General features: G+C 50.4%; 2 protein-coding genes across 2 annotated transcripts in view; both read left to right on the top strand.

The window, feature by feature from the left end:
* Positions 1 to 14,154, top strand: part of EEIG1 (estrogen-induced osteoclastogenesis regulator 1) — a 37,808-nt gene extending 23,654 nt beyond the window's left edge. Inside the window, exons 5-12 of the mRNA XM_075771975.1 lie at positions 1,742 to 1,858; positions 2,344 to 2,390; positions 5,053 to 5,210; positions 6,338 to 6,442; positions 6,709 to 6,898; positions 7,087 to 7,208; positions 7,982 to 8,051; positions 8,937 to 14,154. Of these exons, the coding sequence (XP_075628090.1) occupies positions 1,742 to 1,858; positions 2,344 to 2,390; positions 5,053 to 5,210; positions 6,338 to 6,442; positions 6,709 to 6,898; positions 7,087 to 7,208; positions 7,982 to 8,051; positions 8,937 to 8,982 (855 nt within the window). The 3' untranslated portion in view covers positions 8,983 to 14,154. The remainder of the gene's footprint in view (positions 1 to 1,741; positions 1,859 to 2,343; positions 2,391 to 5,052; positions 5,211 to 6,337; positions 6,443 to 6,708; positions 6,899 to 7,086; positions 7,209 to 7,981; positions 8,052 to 8,936) is intronic.
* A 1,189-nt stretch (positions 14,155 to 15,343) lies between these two features.
* Positions 15,344 to 17,904, top strand: DPM2 (dolichyl-phosphate mannosyltransferase subunit 2, regulatory). Its single transcript, XM_075772180.1, has 4 exons — positions 15,344 to 15,459; positions 15,994 to 16,083; positions 17,204 to 17,306; positions 17,593 to 17,904. Exons 1-4 carry the CDS (start codon positions 15,457 to 15,459, stop codon positions 17,649 to 17,651), a joined length of 255 nt encoding a protein of 84 aa, XP_075628295.1. The 5' UTR covers positions 15,344 to 15,456; the 3' UTR covers positions 17,652 to 17,904.
* The last annotated feature ends 616 nt before the right edge of the window (positions 17,905 to 18,520 follow it).

Genomic DNA, 18,520 nt, shown 5'->3' with positions numbered 1-18,520 from the left:
GTTTCCATTGACTCGTATACCTATTGGTTTGACGTTAATGTGACTTTGATGTCAGGGGTTATAGAGCGGAAGCCAACAGGAAGGACTGATAAAGCGGAAACTCTTTCCCCAAGCCGGAAGAAACACCATCAGTTGGCTGGAAAACTGAGGAAACTATTCTGAAAGGTTACATCTGAAAACACCCTTTTGTTAAGGGATCCTTCCTCTATATACTGGGAGTCTGCTTCCTGAGAAGAGCTTCTGACCTCAGCACGCTGTATGGGTTGCTGGAGGGTTCTCCCACACTCTGTCCTCCCATGTCAATCTTCTCAGAGAAGTCAGTGCTGTGGTGGAGGAAGAGGCATCTGGGTCTGGGCCACTCCTGTGCCACGTCGTTCTGCTGGGGTGATTGTGCCATGTCTCCTCTGTCCTACAGTTTTGTCACAATGGTGGATTGGAGCCCCCACTGTGGCTTTCTCCTGCCTTGTTTATCTCTGAGAGATAAAAATTCACCGTTTTTTTTTCCTTATCAGTGAATATTCAGCAAGCAGCATAGCCCTTGGCTAGAAGAGACAGAAGAATATCTACAGCAAGGGCTGGAGGAACACTTAAGGGAATTCTTAAGAAGGGAGAAAAGAGGGAGAAAAGTTAGGTTATTTTTTTCCTTCCTTTTTTGCTGAAGAAAGGTTCCTGCTCTATCCCATGCTTTTTTTCCTTTGCCATCAGCTCTTGTTCCCTGTTGAGAATGGGATGGAGGAAGTAGCTATGCTAATCTTGCTGCTGTCTTCCCCTGAATCATATATCTTGTGCAGGCTGTGGTTCAGACTTTTGATTTGGAACAGTGGGAGCCAGGGTTCGTACAGCAGTGCCTGTGGTTTGTGCTGTAACTCCCTATCAGCTTCCACAGTTGAGAGCACCACATTTCCTTAGGATGGTGCTTCTGTGTGAGGTTCCCAGTTCAGCTGTATCATCTGGCTGTCAGCATTCATTGTGTTTGTCTTTACTTTAGAGGCATCAGTACCCTGTTTGAATTTGCCTGTGATCTTCAACTTTCTGTCACCTTCCCTATTTGCTTCCCCTTTGTTAGAGAAGGTTTAGAGAGCTCACAACTAAATCCCTCCAAATATTCTCTTCCCTTCTGCCTGTCAAACATACCACTTGCTAGTTAAGTCTTCGCAGTGTTAAGGACACTTTGCTCTAGGAGTTCCCCAGCCCAGAAGCTGCATCTGTGGGGGTGAGGCACATGCACTGCTGCATGGCTCTGGACTTCCAGCTTGCTCTGCCAAAAGTCTCAGTGCTGTTTTTCAGGACAGTGTCACTTTTCCTCTGTAACAATATCCTTTCATCTCCTGGTTCACATGCTCCACTGCATTCTGGGATGGCCCGATACAAAGAGTGCCTTATTATGTTTGTGTATGTGTGATTCTGTTTTTTCCACATCGTTGACCTAGTGCCTTCCATGTCCTTGGTTATGCAATGGCTGTGGGCTGGTTAACGCTGTCCTGGCCAGCACCACTACTGTACATCCTTCCTCCGCATGGGGCTGGCTTCCTGAAGGCCTCCACGTGTCCACCTGGCTTGGGATTAGGAATGTAACTTTGCCCATGCTCAAGAGGAGGGCGTCTTTGTAGCCATGACTGTGTGTGTACCGGCTCCTGTTTCTGCCCTCACTCTCTTCCTTTTGTCTGTGTGACATTGCATATCCCTTTATTGAGTGATTTTTGTTCTCTCCCCTTCCCCTCTATTGTTTCCTTGGCTACAGCTGGGCTTTGCTGATCTAAATCTGGCAGAATTTGCGGGCTCTGGATCTACTGTCCGTTGCTGCTTGCTGGAAGGATATGATACTAAGAACACCCGACAGGACAACTCCATCCTAAAGGTACAGCAGCTGGTGCTGCTACAGTGGAAATCCTACTGTTGATTTTGGAAAGATCGCAGCCAGAGTGCAGTGCTAGGCCTGAGAGAAGGTCCTGTTATGTACGGACACGGACTAGCAGCTTTTATGCTGCTAGTCTGACTTGGGAAGTTTCCCGTTATCAGAGTTGCCCTTTGATATCTTGGCATCCATTTGGCCAAGTGATGACCCTTGATAGCATTCTTTGTCATCAAAGAAAGCATGAACAGGAGGGGGGAAAAAAGTTCTAAGGGCATGATCAGGGTGGCCAGGCTGGTGTCCTGCTGGGCCACCGTGACTTGGAGTTACTCATGCCAGTGATTTGGGGCAGGGAGGGAAACACCTTGCTAAATCCCTGAAGCTGATTTCCTTTGGAAAGGAACTAGGTCTTGCTAATCTTTACACCTAGCCCTTGACCTCCTGGCTGTTGTGAAGTGAGGCTAACTATGTGCCTTGTCCCCCCTCTCCAGGTCACAATCGGAATGTCCCTGCTCTCGGGGGACCCCTGCTTCAAAACGTGAGTTTCTAGGTGCTCACCCTGTTCTGGGCAGACCAGGACACCTAGTTCTCTTGCCATTCTCTGCTGGAGACTAAAATTGATGGGGAGGGGAAAAGATGCCCTTGATACTGGAAGGTACAAGGGAAGAGCTTGAAACTGGTGGTCTGGATTGTTGAATTGGCCACAATAGCTAAGCCAGCCTGCGCTGTTGACTGGTTTGTTCTCTGCTGTGGTTTTCCCAGCTTGGTTATCAGTTGTGCCAGTATTTTTGCTGCTAGTGTCAGTTAGGTTTTGGAAACTAATGGACGTTGATAACAAACTTCATGTTTTGCCTGAAGGATAGAATTTCACATCTCTTCGGGGCTGGTTTCACTGACCTCTGAGAAAGGAAAGGTCAATGAAGGAAACAGTCTTGGAAAGGGACACACTTCAGCGCATATCACACAGGATAAAGATCTTGAATTGAAACAGCAACAAGAATACTGCAAGGCTGAAATATTTTAGTTCTCCTTTTCTTCTGCAGGGACCAAGGTTCACAATTTGTATTAATTAGCAGAGAAAGAGCAATCATACTATTTTTTTAATGCATCATGATAGGAAAGCATAAGTACAGTTAAGCGATGAAGCAGTTTTGTTGCTTAAAGAGTTGTTGGGAGATCAACTAATAAATATACCAGCAACATATACCTTCATACTGCAGTATAGCATTGCAAAACTCTGCAATTGAAGCCACCCTGCCTTAGCGTGCCGTAAGGTGTGTGACTGTACTGCCGCGTGCTGATATAAATATTTTGTGTTGACTCCCAACAGTATGAGAGAAGAAAGCTTTACCTTGGGGCCATCTCTTGTAGTAGTGGTGTTCTGGGCTAAAAGATCTAATTTTAAGAGCTAGCGTAAAGTGTATGAATTAGGTTGCATTCTTGTTATAAAATGCTGCGTAATTTTTGGTTGGTTTATTTTGTGAATGGTTTTTCATAGTGCTGCAGCATTTTCTGAGACTTTCAAACCCTAAATGCAATGTCATCTGATTCTGAAAAATTTCTGCTTCAGAAGGAAGTGTAATAAAAGAAGTTTTGGATATCTTAAACCATAACTTTGTAACAGTAACAGATGTTTTAAATCTAGAGTACTAGGATGTCTGGCAATAATATGTCTGACAAAAATACCTGTTGCTCCTTCACTGTGAAAGCCAGTCCCACTGTTAGAATGCCTGAAAATTGTGCAGAATTGGATATATATATCCATTTAATATAAGTAGGGTCGGTCTGAAAGTCAAACCTCCTAATTTTCTTAAAGGATTTTTGCAGTCATTCCCATTTTCTCCTTATATGCTGATGATGTGCAAATGTCTAAAAATGGAAGCTTTGCATGTAGAATAGTCCTTGATCAGTAGAGCTTTTGAGAAATGGCACTCATTAGGGGATTAGTGAAATGACTTCCGAGCACTGACTTTCTGCAGCACTCAGATGAACCTTCTCCTGGGTGTCGTGCAGGAGGGCAGAGCAGGCTGTTTGCCTGAGCTGACAGACCCACAGGCTGCTCCGACAGCTGCTGCAGGAACAGTTTGCTTGATTAAGGCTGTAAAGGCCTTATTAACCTGCAAACCAAAGTCCCCAAAGTACCTGGTGGCGTGTAAATCACTGATAACGTGATTAGGGAGGGTTGTGGTTGGTTTGTTTGTTTTTTTTCCTGGGGAAGGCATGCTGTGGATTTCCTGAAACATTTATGTCTGTTTGGCTGCCTATATAAAATATTCTCGGCACTTTATTTTTTCCTCCCAAAATACTGCAAAGGTAGCGTCTTCCCTCAGAGCTCCCAAGTGAGACAAATAAAAGTTTTTCTTTCTCACTCCTCACTTAAAAAGCATAATGTGATCTATTAGTTCCAGTTCAGACTTCGGCCTACAGGGAAGTTAGGGCTCCAACAGGAATATTCATTTTGCCACGCTGCACATGCCGTGACTTCCTCCCAAAAACACTTCTGGAGGAAGGGAGGGGGCTCCAGGCACTCGCCACTCAGCCCCGCAGTCAGCATTTACAAAGGGATGTTGGGAGCACGCAGAATAACCAGAAAAATAATTTTGACAGCTGGAAAAACACTTTCGTCTCACTGAAAAAAAGTTTAATCATCAATTAAAAAATGGAAAGGTTATTTGATCGTTGTAAAAGTACTCTCATAGGGGGATGAGTTTGCTGGGATAAAAGGTTTCTTTTTGACCTGAGCCAGAGAGGTGTAACGAAGGGGTGCTGGAGTTTAGAGCTGGACAACAGCAAACTGGCTCCTGTTTATGAGGCCAACTGGTTGCTGGGCACGAGTTGGGGGAAAAGGGCAGCTCTGGGTGGTCTTCTGGAGGATAGCACAGGCTCTGAGCCTGTTGTCCTGTAGAAATGATTGATTGGCCCCTTTTTGCCTTAATTTACCTCAGAAACTTGCTTTTCCTTGTAATGAGTCCAGATGCAGTACAAGGTAGGGAAGACCCAAGTCTTGCATGTAGGAAAGCAAAATCCAATGTCATGCTGTGTCGCTAGTCGCAGAGGACTGCCACCTTCCCCCGTCCCCACGAAGGGTGGGTGCAGGCGGAGGGACCCTCTTGACAGGGCAGAGTGGGAACTGCCGGTGCGGTGGGGTGATTCCTGGTCCCGGACTGGCAGTTTGTAACCTTCTTCGCTTCTGATTACAGGCCGCCTTCCACCGCCAAATCCATCACCATACCGGGGCAGGACTCGACCCTGCAGCTGACCTGTAAGGGCGAGGGAACCACAAGCAGCAGCAGCAGCAGTTCAGCCACGATTGGCTCTCTGCGTCAGACCAAGCCAAGAACTGCCATTCTCAGCTCGGGTATGAATTGCCCGTCCTGGAGCCATGCAACTCTTGGCTGTGCCTGGACACTCTTTTGTTTTTCCCAGCAGTTGCAAGCACAGAGACTCTTTAATTTTTCATGTTTTCCCGCACCCGTCTTCACCCCTCTGCTCATTAAGAAAATTGAGAAGAACAAAACCATCTATTAAGTGCAACTGAGGAGAAGCATGAATCTTTTCCGCATGTTTCTGTTAGTGGAGATAAAGCAATTTGTTCTTTTTGCAGGGGATTTAATAATTCATGTATTGCACTCATCCCTGCTTTCCATTGTGTTCAATGACACTTAATATTGTTCTCCACTCAGCTATTCTGTTGCTCAGACTTATCTTCTAGAAAAGTTCCCCTGAAGGTTTTAGAGGTTGGTTTGAAGTCTAATGGCCTTGTTCCAGCTGCTGATGCAGAGTTCTTTGGCTTCTCTATGAGCCCATTTTCAAGGGCGCTGCATTTTCCCATAGCCTTTTTTTCTTCCCAGCACACTCCAAATGTGCAGGCAGATACACTGCACCAAAATAACACTCCAGTCCCATCGCCTCAGTGACTTAGCGCAGTGTGCAAGTGCTCTTCTTAAAAAGCTGGCTAACATGTTACACTTGCTCACTTTTGGATAAGCTTGCTGCAAGACAGACAAGCGGGGGGGATAGCAAAGGATCAGAGGTTATGCTGAGGTTTATGTATCGAATTCAGATGTGATTTAAATGGTGTGAGCTCTCTCACAAGTAATAGGAGAAGCATCCAAATGGAGGTTGTAATACTTTACTGCCAGTGGGCATTTGATGCTTTCTTGGTTTTACCTTAATGCTTTTAACTATGGATAGCTTCAGATACTACCGGTCCCTTTAGATCCTTCAGGCCCCCAGAGATGTTTGTAAATGCAGGCACTGAATGCTAGAATTAGTGATGAGCTTGACAGAGAAGCTCATTGTTGTCTCCCCTACTCCCCAGCTGCTTTCTAAGCTCTGTGCTAGCCTGAACAGCAGGGCTCTGCCAACAGCCTTGCTCTTTCCTTGATCTAACGTCTCAAGATCAGCCTCCAGTCCCAGGTGATCAGCAGGCAATGTGCTGGCTTGGGTACGGTGTTAGTGGAGTGCCCTGTTGTTCCTTGGCAGGTGTCCCAGAAGAACCAGATCAGAACCTGTCCAGCCCGGAGGAAGTCTTCCACTCGGGGCACTCGCGGAACTCCAGCTATGCCAGCCAGCAGTCCAAGATCTCCGGTAACCGTTGATCCACACAACTCTGCCAGCACTGGCCCCATCCCTTTTTCTTTCCTGCAACGAGCTCTTGTGAGAGTGATTTGCAGCTCTCTCACCCTGCTCTTTAATATCAGAGTCTCCTGTTTAGTCTCTGCAGATGAGCTCATAGATGTATGTCTAAACCTCTGTATTTGGGAGCAGAAATGCTGGTCTGAAGCTGCCCTGGCTGTTAACTGTGCTGCCAGGAAGGGGAGAAGATCTGGTTTGTAATCACTCTGGTTTTGCAGGTTACAGCACGGAGCACTCCCGTTCTTCTAGTATGTCTGACTTGACCCATCGCCGGAATACCTCCACCAGCAGCAGTGCGTCCGGAGGGCTGAGTATGACAGTGGAATGTCCTGAGGGAGAGCGGGACCACAAGCTAGAGAAGCCACCTCGCCCCCCCAGACCAGCCCTTCTGCTGGATAGACCCTCCCGGTAGGTAACTCAGGAGCAAAGTGCCTTCTCTGGGAAGGAGAGACAGAATCTACTCCTTTGCCTTTGTGCAGCGGTAGATTGGATTGTAGCCGCTGATGAGGAGGCTATTGCCAAGGCAAGCAGGAGAGTATCTGAAAATCTGCATCTTGAAAAGCTGAGTAAGTTTTCCCTTTATTTTCTCATCCCAGGAGGAAAAAGGATTCAGTGGAGAGTCACCCAACCCGAGTGGATGACACCAGGATCGATGCTGATGATATAGTGGAGAAAATAATGCAGAGTCAGGACTTCACAGATGTCAGCAATACTGAAGGTGAGAGGAAGAGTCTCAAAGGGGAGGTCTTGGCTGTTCCTTTATCAAGGCTGCCAAGCTTTTACAGTCAAATCTGATCTGCCATGGACTCCTTCCCCTTTTGACAGGAATTTGCTTTCAGTGCTTGCTAGGTGTTTCTATGCTAGGAAAACAAACCATGTGGATTTGAGAGCTGCACATCCATTAGCAAAAAGCACTTGCTGCTGTTTTACACACTACAGCAGAGGTTGAACAGTAGCTCAGATGTACAGGATAAGAGGGGGAAAAAACTTGTATAGTCAGTCACCTTAAATCATCGCATATGGCAACATTATATGGGGATTTACACCTCGCTCAGCATGGGTTAAAACTAGACTGAATGTAACCACCTCTCACCAGCAGAACAGGCTGAGTTTCTCCTCCAGTGAGCCTACAAAAGCAGCATGAGGCCCCACATCTATTCTGTTCAGATGTGTTTGAGCTGACCAAGAACTTGCATCAATGGAATTACCTTAAAAGAAACAGCTGGAGGAGTATCACTGAATTAATTTCTCTGCATTTACTCTTCCAGAGCTTAATGCTGTGGTTGATTTGTAGATGAGGCTCTCTTTCAGAGCAAGAGGAGGAGTTCCCAGCGGCTCTATTACTGTGGGAACACCAGGAAGCATGCACATGCATTCACAGAAACACACTCATTCCCGTGCTGACCATTGTGTAATGCGTCTGGGAGGGGAGCACCTGGCAGCCGTCGGTAGTTCTGGATTTTGATGTCTTACTTCCTTTTCCATCTGCAGACAGTAACCTGAGGTTGTTTGTGAGCAGAGACGGAACAACTACCTTGAGTGGTATTCAGCTGGGAAACAGGTAGGCTTCCCGAAAGGCTGGCAAGCACAGGCGCTCCGGAGAGATTAGTTAGCTCTTTGTACCCAGGAAACTTTCACCTTTTGCTGCGGGAGAGATTTCTCAACATCTTGTGCTACATGGTGGCTTTATTCCCACATTAACACCCCTGGGATCCCTCTGGTGACAGGCTACAGCTGCAGTGGAGTATGAATGTAGTTCTCAGCAGGAGCTCAGAGGGATAATGTGATCCTAGTTGTTAGATCCAAGAACAGAAGTAAGGAGCAAAAGGACAAAATGGTAGAGGTTGGTTCCTGTTTGCTCCCGCACCCCACTGAAGGCCAGGGAGCTTTGCCTCCTGCTGGCCTGCAGCAAAATTGCAGCAGCCTGGTTTACTGTCCCTTTTCCCGCTTCCTCTGTCTTTGTCGAGGGCTTGTTCTCTCATAAAGACTTCTGAACAAATAAAGCTTTTTCTTGCCACAATAGCTCTTAGTACAGTGTCTTGGCTAGTTGTGTTTGTGCCTCTATAGCAGCTTCTGAGGTTAAAAAAAAAAAAGGCAATAATGGTAATGCAAAGATGTGTCTGGTTGGTGACAAAATTGGGAGCAAAGCAAAGCCAGGAACACTGGCTGTTTGAGCAGGATACTCCCCCCTTTCCTCTGTCCTTTAGAAGGATTCATGTGTTACACCCAGCTCTTTTAAGTGCTCTAGTGTTCACTTGCCACGTAGCTGTCTGGTTTGTGTTATGCGGGTTGACTTCTCGCCAGACTGACTCGTAATTTTCAGTATTTTGTGTGGGGTTAGAGGGCGATGTTTGTGAGTGCAGAGCTCTGAATAAGAACTTGCTTGGTCCATGTGACTAAGGCAAATAACCTGGCTTTCTCATCTTCTTCACCTCTGCATCCCCAGGGTCTCATCTGGAGTTTACGAGCCAGTGGTGATTGAAACCCACTAAATGTGAAGAACAGGGTAGAGCTGCTGGAAACAGGCCCCCTACCCAGTCCGCTGCCACATAGATGCCAACCTTTACCTCTCTTCATGCAGCATTCCAGAAGGGATTTCTCCACACCCCTCCCCGTACATTTGCACTGCAGAACTACTCCGAGACCACTCCAGATCATGCACTTTCCCTGCGTTGGCATTACCCTTCTCCGCTTCCTGGTTCTTCCAGTGCCTGCCTTCCCCCTGTTTCTGATCAGACGCAAGGTGTCTGTTGAGCTTATCCTTAGTCCTAGAGGATGTTGCTCACCTGCATCCTTCACTCCACCCATTCACTTGCAACAGGGGACTTCTCAGCTTCGTTCTCCCCAAAACGTTGGGTTATACCACTGTGAACTCTTCAAACCACTGGGGGAGGGGGAAACCATTCTAACCAAACCGAGAGCTGCTTGTTGGTGACACGGTGAAATGGCCACTTGCAGGATGCTTTATTCCACTGACTCTGCAAGGGAACATCACCTTCCAAGGCAATGGTTTTACCGAACAAGGTATGCTATGGTGTGCACTTCACCTTCCTACCCTCAAATCCCCAAACATCGTCTTCTCATAGGAAAGATCTCCCAAAAGTGCATTTCAGAAAACTACCACAATCCAGATGGGAGTTGATAAACGGTTAAATGCTAGTGCTTGTTATACCACTAACTGCATTATGCCCTTCCACTGCTGGGCATGGAAGGGCAGTGTTCATCTATGAGCATTAGCAGGAGCACTTTAGAGGTTCCAGATTTTACCTGGAGGAGGCTTCTACTTGCTGTTCCAGGAGCGTAATCCCTGTTCGCTGGACTGATTCAGCAAATAGTCACTGTTGGAGCTTGGAATAAAAAGCCTCTTTTTTTTGGCTCAGGAAGGGAACTGCCCTTCTTGAACTGTGAAAAGAATCTGGTTATCTGAATGCCCTCCCCTGGGCCAGAGCAGGATGCAGTTGGCTGCAGTGGTCTCTCTGTTGTGGTGGTGATTAACAGTTGCCTCTCTTGGCCTGGGCCAGTAAGGGAATTGGTGTTGGTTGGCGTTTCTTGCCCTGTCAGCAGGGATCTATGCCTGAGCTGGTTCCTTTTGGGGCTGGGGAGAAGCCACTGTCTCTGCCTTCAAAAGTAGAATGGGTGTTTTCTGCTGCATTAGCCACAGCAGCTGTTCTTACCTGCTCTGTGGCAAGTGAATTCTTCTGACAAGGCTTCAAACTGTTTTCTGGTTGATCTTTTAATTGCTCTTCTTTGGATTTTGTTCCTGCAGTTGTTTGACACTTTAGCTGCCTCTTTTCCTTGCAGTGTGTGGCAGAGATGTTGGTCCCTTTCAGCTCCCACTTACAGATTCTCCTGGCAGCTGAATTGCGAATGGGGATCTATGCAGACCCCAGCCGTGGGCCGGCAGCAGGCTGTGCTTGCAGCCCTTCCTGTACGGAGACTCTCAGCTGATAAGCTATTTCTGTGTAGTGCCCTTTCCTCTTTTGCCGGTGTACTGTAGTAGCACTTGGTGGCCGTGCACTCAGAGCAATGGCACACTCCCGGGCATGGCTGGGAACGTGCCCTCCTCTGACACACGTGTGCCTGCACACACTTGTCCCATTCAGCAAGGAAAGACTCATAACTGATCACGTCGTTGTTCAAATTCGTAGTTATTGTAAAGCCTTTTTTTTTAAAGGAGAAAAAAAAAGGATTAATTGTGGTGTCTGTGGCCAGAATGCATGCAGATGAGCTACTGGAAAAGGGAATTTGGCAGAATGAGAAACAAGGAATGAAAGGGCCTTGATTTATATTTTTTTTTCACTCTGCTAGCTAAGGATGGCTGCATAGGGAGGGCGCTAGGCAGTGTGGCAAAGCTATACAGCTGCTTACTCTGTTTCGACAGTTTGTCTCTTCAAGTCAATAGGTTTCTTTCTGTGTTTGGACAGACCACATATAGGATATGGATCTTTTTCACCCTTTCCCTTTAAAGGGAATTAAATTTGGATTAGGGTAAGAAGGGGGTACAGACAACACCTTGGTTTGGTTTAATGTAGGAGGAAAAAAAAGTATTGGATCTTTCAAGTCTGTCTAGAACAAAAGCTCTTTCACACTTGCTGGTGTTTTTTAATGGTGATCTCGTCTTCGTTCAGTCTGGGCAGGTTTGGCACTCACTGGCAGGCTGGTGAGCATCCTGCCCTGTTCCTGGGATGCTGCGTGTCTGCAGGAAGGAGAGAACTGCTTGCTTTTCTCTCTCCCTGGGGCTCTGCCAGAAAGCCGGGCTTGGCCCGACCCTCTGCCCAGGTCAGGGTGAGGGCAGAGGCAGGCTCAGGCAGCAATGGGTGTTCCTGCCCTGTCTGCGGATGGCCGTGCGGAGTTGAGGGTCAGACTGCTCCCCAGGGGCCAGCAAAACCCCTTGGGAAATCAGGTCCAACCAGGACTTGAAAGGAGCAAACATAAGCCAGGAAAGAGGCCAAAACCCAGCTCGCTTCTGCTGCTTTGCTTCTGTTCCCATGGAAAACAACGGCAGTCACTGTCAGAGCAGTTGGGAACCCAGGGCTTTCTTCTGGGCTCCCATTGGCAAGAGGTGGCTGTTCCGAGGTGCTGGCAGCTCGGCATGTCACGAAATCCCCAGTGGGATAGAGGGAGGAATCTCTTCCCATTGAAGGAAGAGGAGAAGCAGTTGAACTTTTCAGAAAGCTGGTCTCATCTTCCCAGGCTGGCAGAGGCGTAACCTGCTCCATCGCATAGCTGTGGCCAACCTGGGCATGTCTCTGGCTTCTCTTCCGCCGACTTGGCACATGACTGCTTGCGTTTTTGATAACGGTATCTCATAGGGTATCTCTTCCTCGTCTTCACGTTATTATTGACTCCACAGATCTTGGTCTTTACGTAGCTTTTCAGCTCTCCTACCCCTCGTTTTGAGTAAGAAAGCAGCCCTAGTCATTCAGCCTGGTGCAGCACAGCCAGGGCTGGAGCACCCAGAGCAGACCCGGAGGGCAGAAGGAGCAGTCTGTTCCTATTTTTAGATCCCACGCAGAGCTCCTGCTGCGCGTCCATCGCGAGCGATGCCCGGCGGTCCCTGGCCGGTGGTGGGCATATGAGGCGGTGGTGATGGAAGTGGGCTCACTTGTCCTGCAGACTCACTGCCGTCTCTTGGGAAGCTGCGTCTCGCGAGCACTTTTTCCTTGTGGCATCACTGCCATCTGTTCCTTGTTGGACCTTGAACATTTAAGTGAATCAGTTTCCAGACCCAAACCGCTGGCTAGTTTCCTTTGGTTTTGTTCTTTTTTTTTTTTGTCATGAAGTTTATTGATTTTTTTTTTTTATAAACCCAGCAGGCTGGTGGTTTTTTTTTGACTGCATTATTGTTTCATTGATATTTTATTTCTGGGGGGCTGAGGGGGGATGTTCTTCCCCACATTGTTCCCCTTCTCAGGGGATTCAGAGGTGGCTTAAACAAGTAAAAGGACCTTACTGGCAAGACTCTGCATCCCCTGGGTTTCAGATGCTGGCAAGCAGGGCTGCTCACGCCTGGCTGACCATGGAGAGCAGAGCTGGCTCTCTGCTCCAGTCTAGGGACCAGACAAAACGTGAGGGCTCTGCTTTCCCAGTCTCTGGACCTTTAGCTGGTGGAAGCCAATTGCAAAGAGTTGGGAAATTCAATGTAACTTTTTTACTAACTTTTTTTTTAAAAAAAAACAGTATAAACTGAGTGAATGTCCAAAAGAATAGGCTTAGTTGTGACTTGGTGAAGGAGATGGGTTTCATTTAGAAGTTGTGATGGAAAAAGGGGGAGAAGGATGTTGCTCCTCCATCTTCTTTTGTATGGTCGGCACTTTAAATGGGGGCCTTCGTGCTGTCCTGACCCTTGGTGTGATGGGCAGCAGGCGTGTGATCTCTCCCCCCCCTCATTGCCACATCACTTTGCCCCCCACAGAAAGCTAATAAGCCCTTTTTAACGTTTGCTTCAGTTTTTTAGAGGGTTCCAAACTGGGCCGAGACCTGAAGAAATACGTATTTCATTTGCATCTTAATAGGAGGGGTTGACTTTTTATTTATTTTTGTCATTGCTGTTTCTTTTTAAACTGGTAGCTGTGCAGCTGGACTCTGCACGCGCTGTTGTGAACCTCTGGGATAAACCTCACTCCAGGTACGCTAGAGCACCTAGGTTAAACACCCCTCCTGGAGAGGGGTCCCCCCGCTCCCCTCCTCGCTGCCTTACCCAGGAGCTGCGAACTCACCTTCCGCCCCTCCTGCCCCGTCGCCTGCCACCCCACCTAGTCTCTAGCTGAACAAGTTCTTGCTCTGGTGACTGAGCCCTGTGGACAAGGCTGGTCCCCAGGGACAAGTTCCTACAAACACTGCCTGGTCGCAGGTGTTTGTCCTTGAAAAGCCACTTCCTCGCTGGGGGGGTGTGATGAGCGCAAAATCCGCCCCCCTCCCGCTTCCCTCCTGAGAGCTGCGTCGTCGTCTGTCAGCCCACCCACACCATCCCAGCATGATGCCCTCCGCAGCTCCGCGTTGCATTGCCCCTGCCCCGTCGGGAGGGAGCGGACGTGGAAACCTGGGAAATAAAAAAGGAATTTGGATGAAGCTCTTGAGCGAGAGGTGTGGCTGAGCCTCATAACTTGCCTCAAACACAAGGAATAATGGTAGAGCCCATATTTTTGTGGGGGGAGGGAGGGGAAGGGGAGATCATGTTTTATTTTCTTGAAAGTGAATTGAGCTTGGTGATCTTCAGACGAGGCGCGCACTTGATTTATATCAGATTCTATAGAGAGATCGCTGATATTTTTGGAAAGGGAATGGGTCTATGCAAATTCCAAAATTGTTTGAAAGATAGTTTAACATTTTTTTACTTTGAAATCTAAAGATAAATCTAACTTTTTTTCTTAAAGCAGAAGTGTGTTTAGAAAGAGAAGCTACTTCCACTGCTCTATTTTGATGATGATTCTTGGAAAGTTTGGGCTGGAGGGAATGACTATTTTTCACCATTTTTATCTTGCTCCTCTAGTTTTTTTGTTTCTTTTTCTAACGGAATGCTGTGCCGTCTTTGATTCAACAGATCGTGTTTGTATTTTCTGTATCTGGTTCCTAACGTAGAGAAATAACAAATATATGAGGAAATCAATATAATGTCAAATGTTGTTATGGTTTGGGGGAAAATAAAGGTTTTTGGTACTTCACACTGATCCTTCTCATTTTGTTTGTTGTTTTAAATTTATCTTTGGTTCAAAAATACCTGGTACGGAAGCAGAAGGGTCAGACAGTGCCCGCTGGCATGCGGGGCCCTGGAATAGGATTTAGCTTTGCCCTCCAGGATTTCCTTGGCGGCTGGAGTGGAGATCCCTGCCAGCCCACGGGAGCAGGGCTGGAGGGGGGAGCTGGCAGCACAGCACAAGTCCAGTGGAAGCAACAGCCTGCCATCCAGGGGGAAGGTGAACTGCTGCGAGTCGCTGGCAACGCCTCGTGTCCCAGCCCCGGCTGGCCCCGGGGAAGGTGCCGCAGCCCTCCGGGCTCCAGGGAACGTCTGGTGGTTTGTGTCGGGCAGCCCCTCCACAGGCCGGCAGTGCCATTAACGGAGGTGCGAGCCGAATTTGGTGTCTGGGTACTTGGGGTTGGTGCATGCAGAGGCTGGGGGGGGACCAGGGCCCCTGGGAGGAAGCGGCTTTGCCTCAGCCGCGCACACCCGTTGCCTCCACCTTTGTGTCCCTCGGCTCTCGGGTCTCGCCTTTCCCTTTCCTCCAGCTGCGGCGCGTGGAGGCAAGGTGAGTATCTCTGGCGTTGGGTTTGAGCTGGTGGGTGTCACGATGAGCCACGTCCATCAGACCTCACAGACGGGGAGGCTGACGAAACCGGAGCACCCTGCTGCCGAAGGAAACCTCCTCTCTCTCTCTTCACCTCGCCTCGCCTCACCCAGGGACGGCACCGAAGCTGCAGGAGCTTCTCTCGGGCCTTTCCCTCCATCCTCGTTCAGCGCAGCGCGCTTGAAGAAGGATGTCGGAGCGACGGGCGAGGCTCTGGAGCAGGGAGGGCTGCCGGCCTGCATCCCGCTGTCAGGCGCAGGGAGGGAAGAGCTCTGAGCAGTGACGGCACACGGGGAATGGCATTGATTTCACAACCCGCTTTCCTGCCCGGGTCAGGACCCCACCCACGGCAATCCCCGGTTGATGCACCCCAGTGGCAACTGACGTGGGGCCCGGGGGCTGCAGCGGCCGCCCTGTCCCTGTCCCTGTCCCTGCCCCGGGGGGTTGGTGCAGCCCCCGCTCCCGGAGAAGGCCGGGCCCCGCCCCGGGACTACATCTCCCGTCATGCTCCGGGCGAGTCGCGCCCACGCTTCCCACAATGACGCGGACCCCAGACCGCCCCGGCTGATTGGCCGTCTCCGGCGGAGGGGAGGGCGGGGCTGGCGCGCAGCGCGTTCATTGGTGGGCCGCTCCCGGAAGGGCGGGTCCTGGCGGGGAGGGAGGCCGTGGCTGCTGGTCGCCATGGTGAGTGGGGTCGGGCGCGCCCCCCGCCCGGGGCGCCGTGAGGGGCTGGTGGGCCCTGGGCTCCTCCGGAGGCGGCGGCCTGCGGCGTCTCCCTGCTCGGCCTGTTAATCTGGGGCGTCCGAGCGGGCTTGGACTGAATCGCGGCCGGGACCAGCGCGGGGCCCCCTGGCTGCCCGCCCCCGGCGGGGGGAGGCTGGGCCCCGGCCGCCTCCTGGGGCCTTTCCGCGGTAGCGCCGGTGCCGGCGGCGATCGGTACTTGGGAGGACCGGGCCGGAGCTGTGGGGGTGTGAACTGGCGCGGCCGGCAGCAGCTCCGGGAGCGCTCCCAGCGGCAGGGCCCGGCCGTTCTCCCTGCAGCCCTCGCGGTGGGTTATTCCTGCTGCAGAGAGCCCCCCCTCCCCTCCCCTCGGTGTTTCGGACCCGCAGCAGTGCATTCACGTAACCCGGGGCTGAACAAACAGCGGGTGCCCGTTAACCAGCCCTGCGCAGCCGCTGCAGCGTGCAGATCGTGCTCTGACCCTCTCTCCCTTTGCAGGCCACAGCAACAGACCAGGTGGTTGGATTCGGCTTGGTTGCCTTCAGCCTCGTTCTCTTTGTTTACTACACGCTCTGGATCATCGTACTGGTACGAGGCTCCTCTGGCCGTTACAGTCCCAGTCACTTCACACTCGAGTGTTCCCTAGGGTTTGTTTAGGTGCTGATGTGTCTGTGTGCCTGAAGGACTCTGTCTTGCCAGCTTCCTGGCTAAAAAAATTTCAGGGCAGAGCTTCCTCTGTTTGCTGCCTTGCCCTTTCTGGGCGCGCCTGTCCTTGCCTGGGTGAGACCAAGCTCTGATCTCCACCTGTCCTGCTGCTCTCAGGCAAGCTGACGGCCGGTGTAAGATCCGAGGCTCACTCAAGCTGTCAGCGAGCGCTGAAGCCTGGTGTTGTCACTGGTGTTTACGTTTGCGGTTCTCCAGATTCCTGGTTCTGGTGGGAGATCACAGAGGGAAACAAAAAAAAAAAAGATGACTTTTACCAAATCTGGAGCCTGGTAGGGAGGAGGAGAGTTTAGGGAATGCAGCGTTCTGGAAAAGTGATTGTGAGCTTGGCAGTTTGCCCACTTCTAGGGACACATCAGCGGAGGTCATTAGTGGATTTCTCCCAGAAAGAAATGTCTCCTCATGAGCTTTCCAGGTACAAGAGTCCTGGCTCAGCCCTGGGCTGATGTCTGAACTCTTGGCAGCTTCCCCTCTAACCTCAGAGTTTTGAATTCCCCTCTTGTGTCTGCTTACTCTGCTGCCTGATAATGCTCGCTGCTGTGTAGGAATCCTTACACTGCTCTCTAGTGTCCAAAGCCTTCCACTGGCCTCCACAGAGGGATCCTGGTGGGATCGCAGTGAAACTGAGCCAGCATCAGCTGCTCCCTTCTGCAGGGCACAGTCTGGGGATTTGCTGTTTTCAGCACCAAGCAGACTGGTGGCCAGGCCCACCCTGACAGCTCAGGGCTGTGGGACCCCTGTGCCAGCCTCAGGTAGCTGCCCCTTGTCATCCATTGAACGCTCAAGCCTTCGCAGCCCACCCGCTGTCGTGTCCCTGCAGCTGTGGGCTGAGCCACCTGCAGGTCTGCGCACTTTTTTTTTTTTTTTCAGCTCTCTGCTCACGGCTGGTATTTTCATCCTGCTTTTGAAACCACAAGGTTGCAGGTGTCAGGGGCTTGCCCAGGTGTTGTGCCCACTTGCTGACATGCCTCTCTGTCTCCTGCAGCCCTTCATCGACAGTGACCATGGGATCCACCGGTACTTCTTGCCTAGGGAATATGCAGTTATCATCCCCATAGTGGCCGGTCTGCTGCTGGTGCTATTTATAGGTGAGCGTTATTTCTGTTGTTCTAATTAGAAGCTTCTAAATTAGGAGGCGAGAAGAGGGTAGCTGGGGGATTAGCTAATGTGTGACACTCGTGACACACTCTCTGTGGCTTCTGCCGCAGCGCACCCTGGCACGGGCTGTCGAGGCGTGTGTTTGTGAGTAACTTTGGCTGCTTGAGCCTCTGGACAGCAGAATTGTTTCTCACTCGCTCTGCTGACGTTCTGTTTCTCACTATGATGTGTGCCCATAATTAGAAGTTTTCTGGCTGAATCTGTTCTCTCTCGTAGGCATTTTTATAATGGTTGTAATGTGGAAGAGCAGGAAACCTGCCAAGAAATCGGACTGAAGGCCCAGCTGAGAGAGATGAGGAGAAGGCACCTACCCTGCAGCATTGTAGCCAGGAAAAGACTTTGCCTGCAGCACTGGGAGACGCTTCCTCCAGGGCGCTTGGTGCTGAGCTGGCTGCGCTCTCCTGCGTTCCTTCCTGCAGAGACGAAGCCTTCTGTAGTTTACAACTTACTGACTGAAGGGAAGTAAAACTGACCTCCAGGGCTCATCAAGAGGGACCAGAGCCCCGGCTGTGAGGGACCTGCTCCCCGGCTGGGGCTGCCCATACCAACTGTGCTTCGGCCTGTGCTGGCTAGAGGAGCTGTTGAGGTCCAGCAGCTGTAACCGCCAGAGTGCGAGTCCAGCCCTGACCCCTGCCCACTGCTCAGCCTCTGGGTAATCCTTCCCCTCTGCTCTCGCTGTGTCCAGTAGTCTGTTCCTTCTGTTGGGGCTTTTTGTTCGTTTGTTTGGGGGTTTTTTATGTTTACATATGGTTTGTGGGATTTTTTTAAATTGGATTCAAGATAGAAAAGAAATGAGACTTTGGGCTTGGAAAAGGCAGGCTTGTGTTCTCCATCCACCTGCTGGAAGGGCTGATCATGGTGCTGGTGGGCTTTCAGGTTTCTGAAGAGGGACCTCCGTGAGGCTAGGCGTGCAGAGGATGCAGGGACGGTGCTGCTGCCGCCCTCTGCGTCCCCTCCTGCAGTCACCCGGGGTGGTGATGAGATGCCCTGGGTCGCAAGGACGCATTCGGCTCTGCCACTGATGGGCACAGTTCCCCTCACAGCTGTCAGCTGCTGGCTGGGTTCCTGCCCCTGGACAAGGCTCCATGTGCCAGCTGGGCTGGGGCTGCGCAGGCAGGCCTGGTGGCACCCTGTCCTTCCCCTG

This window comes from Balearica regulorum, chromosome 20 (assembly GCF_011004875.1).
Source record: "Balearica regulorum gibbericeps isolate bBalReg1 chromosome 20, bBalReg1.pri, whole genome shotgun sequence".
Classification (NCBI taxonomy): Eukaryota; Metazoa; Chordata; class Aves; order Gruiformes; family Gruidae; genus Balearica; species Balearica regulorum.
This window is presented reverse-complemented; position numbering and strand designations above follow the sequence as displayed.

Excerpts from the sequence above, each read along its gene's own strand:
- DPM2 (XM_075772180.1), top strand. Across the intron at positions 16,084-17,203 it reads CGCTCTGGATCATCGTACTG|CCCTTCATCGACAGTGACCA; the intron begins GTACGAGGCTCC and ends TGTCTCCTGCAG. Across the intron at positions 17,307-17,592 it reads GCTGCTGGTGCTATTTATAG|GCATTTTTATAATGGTTGTA; the intron begins GTGAGCGTTATT and ends TCTCTCTCGTAG.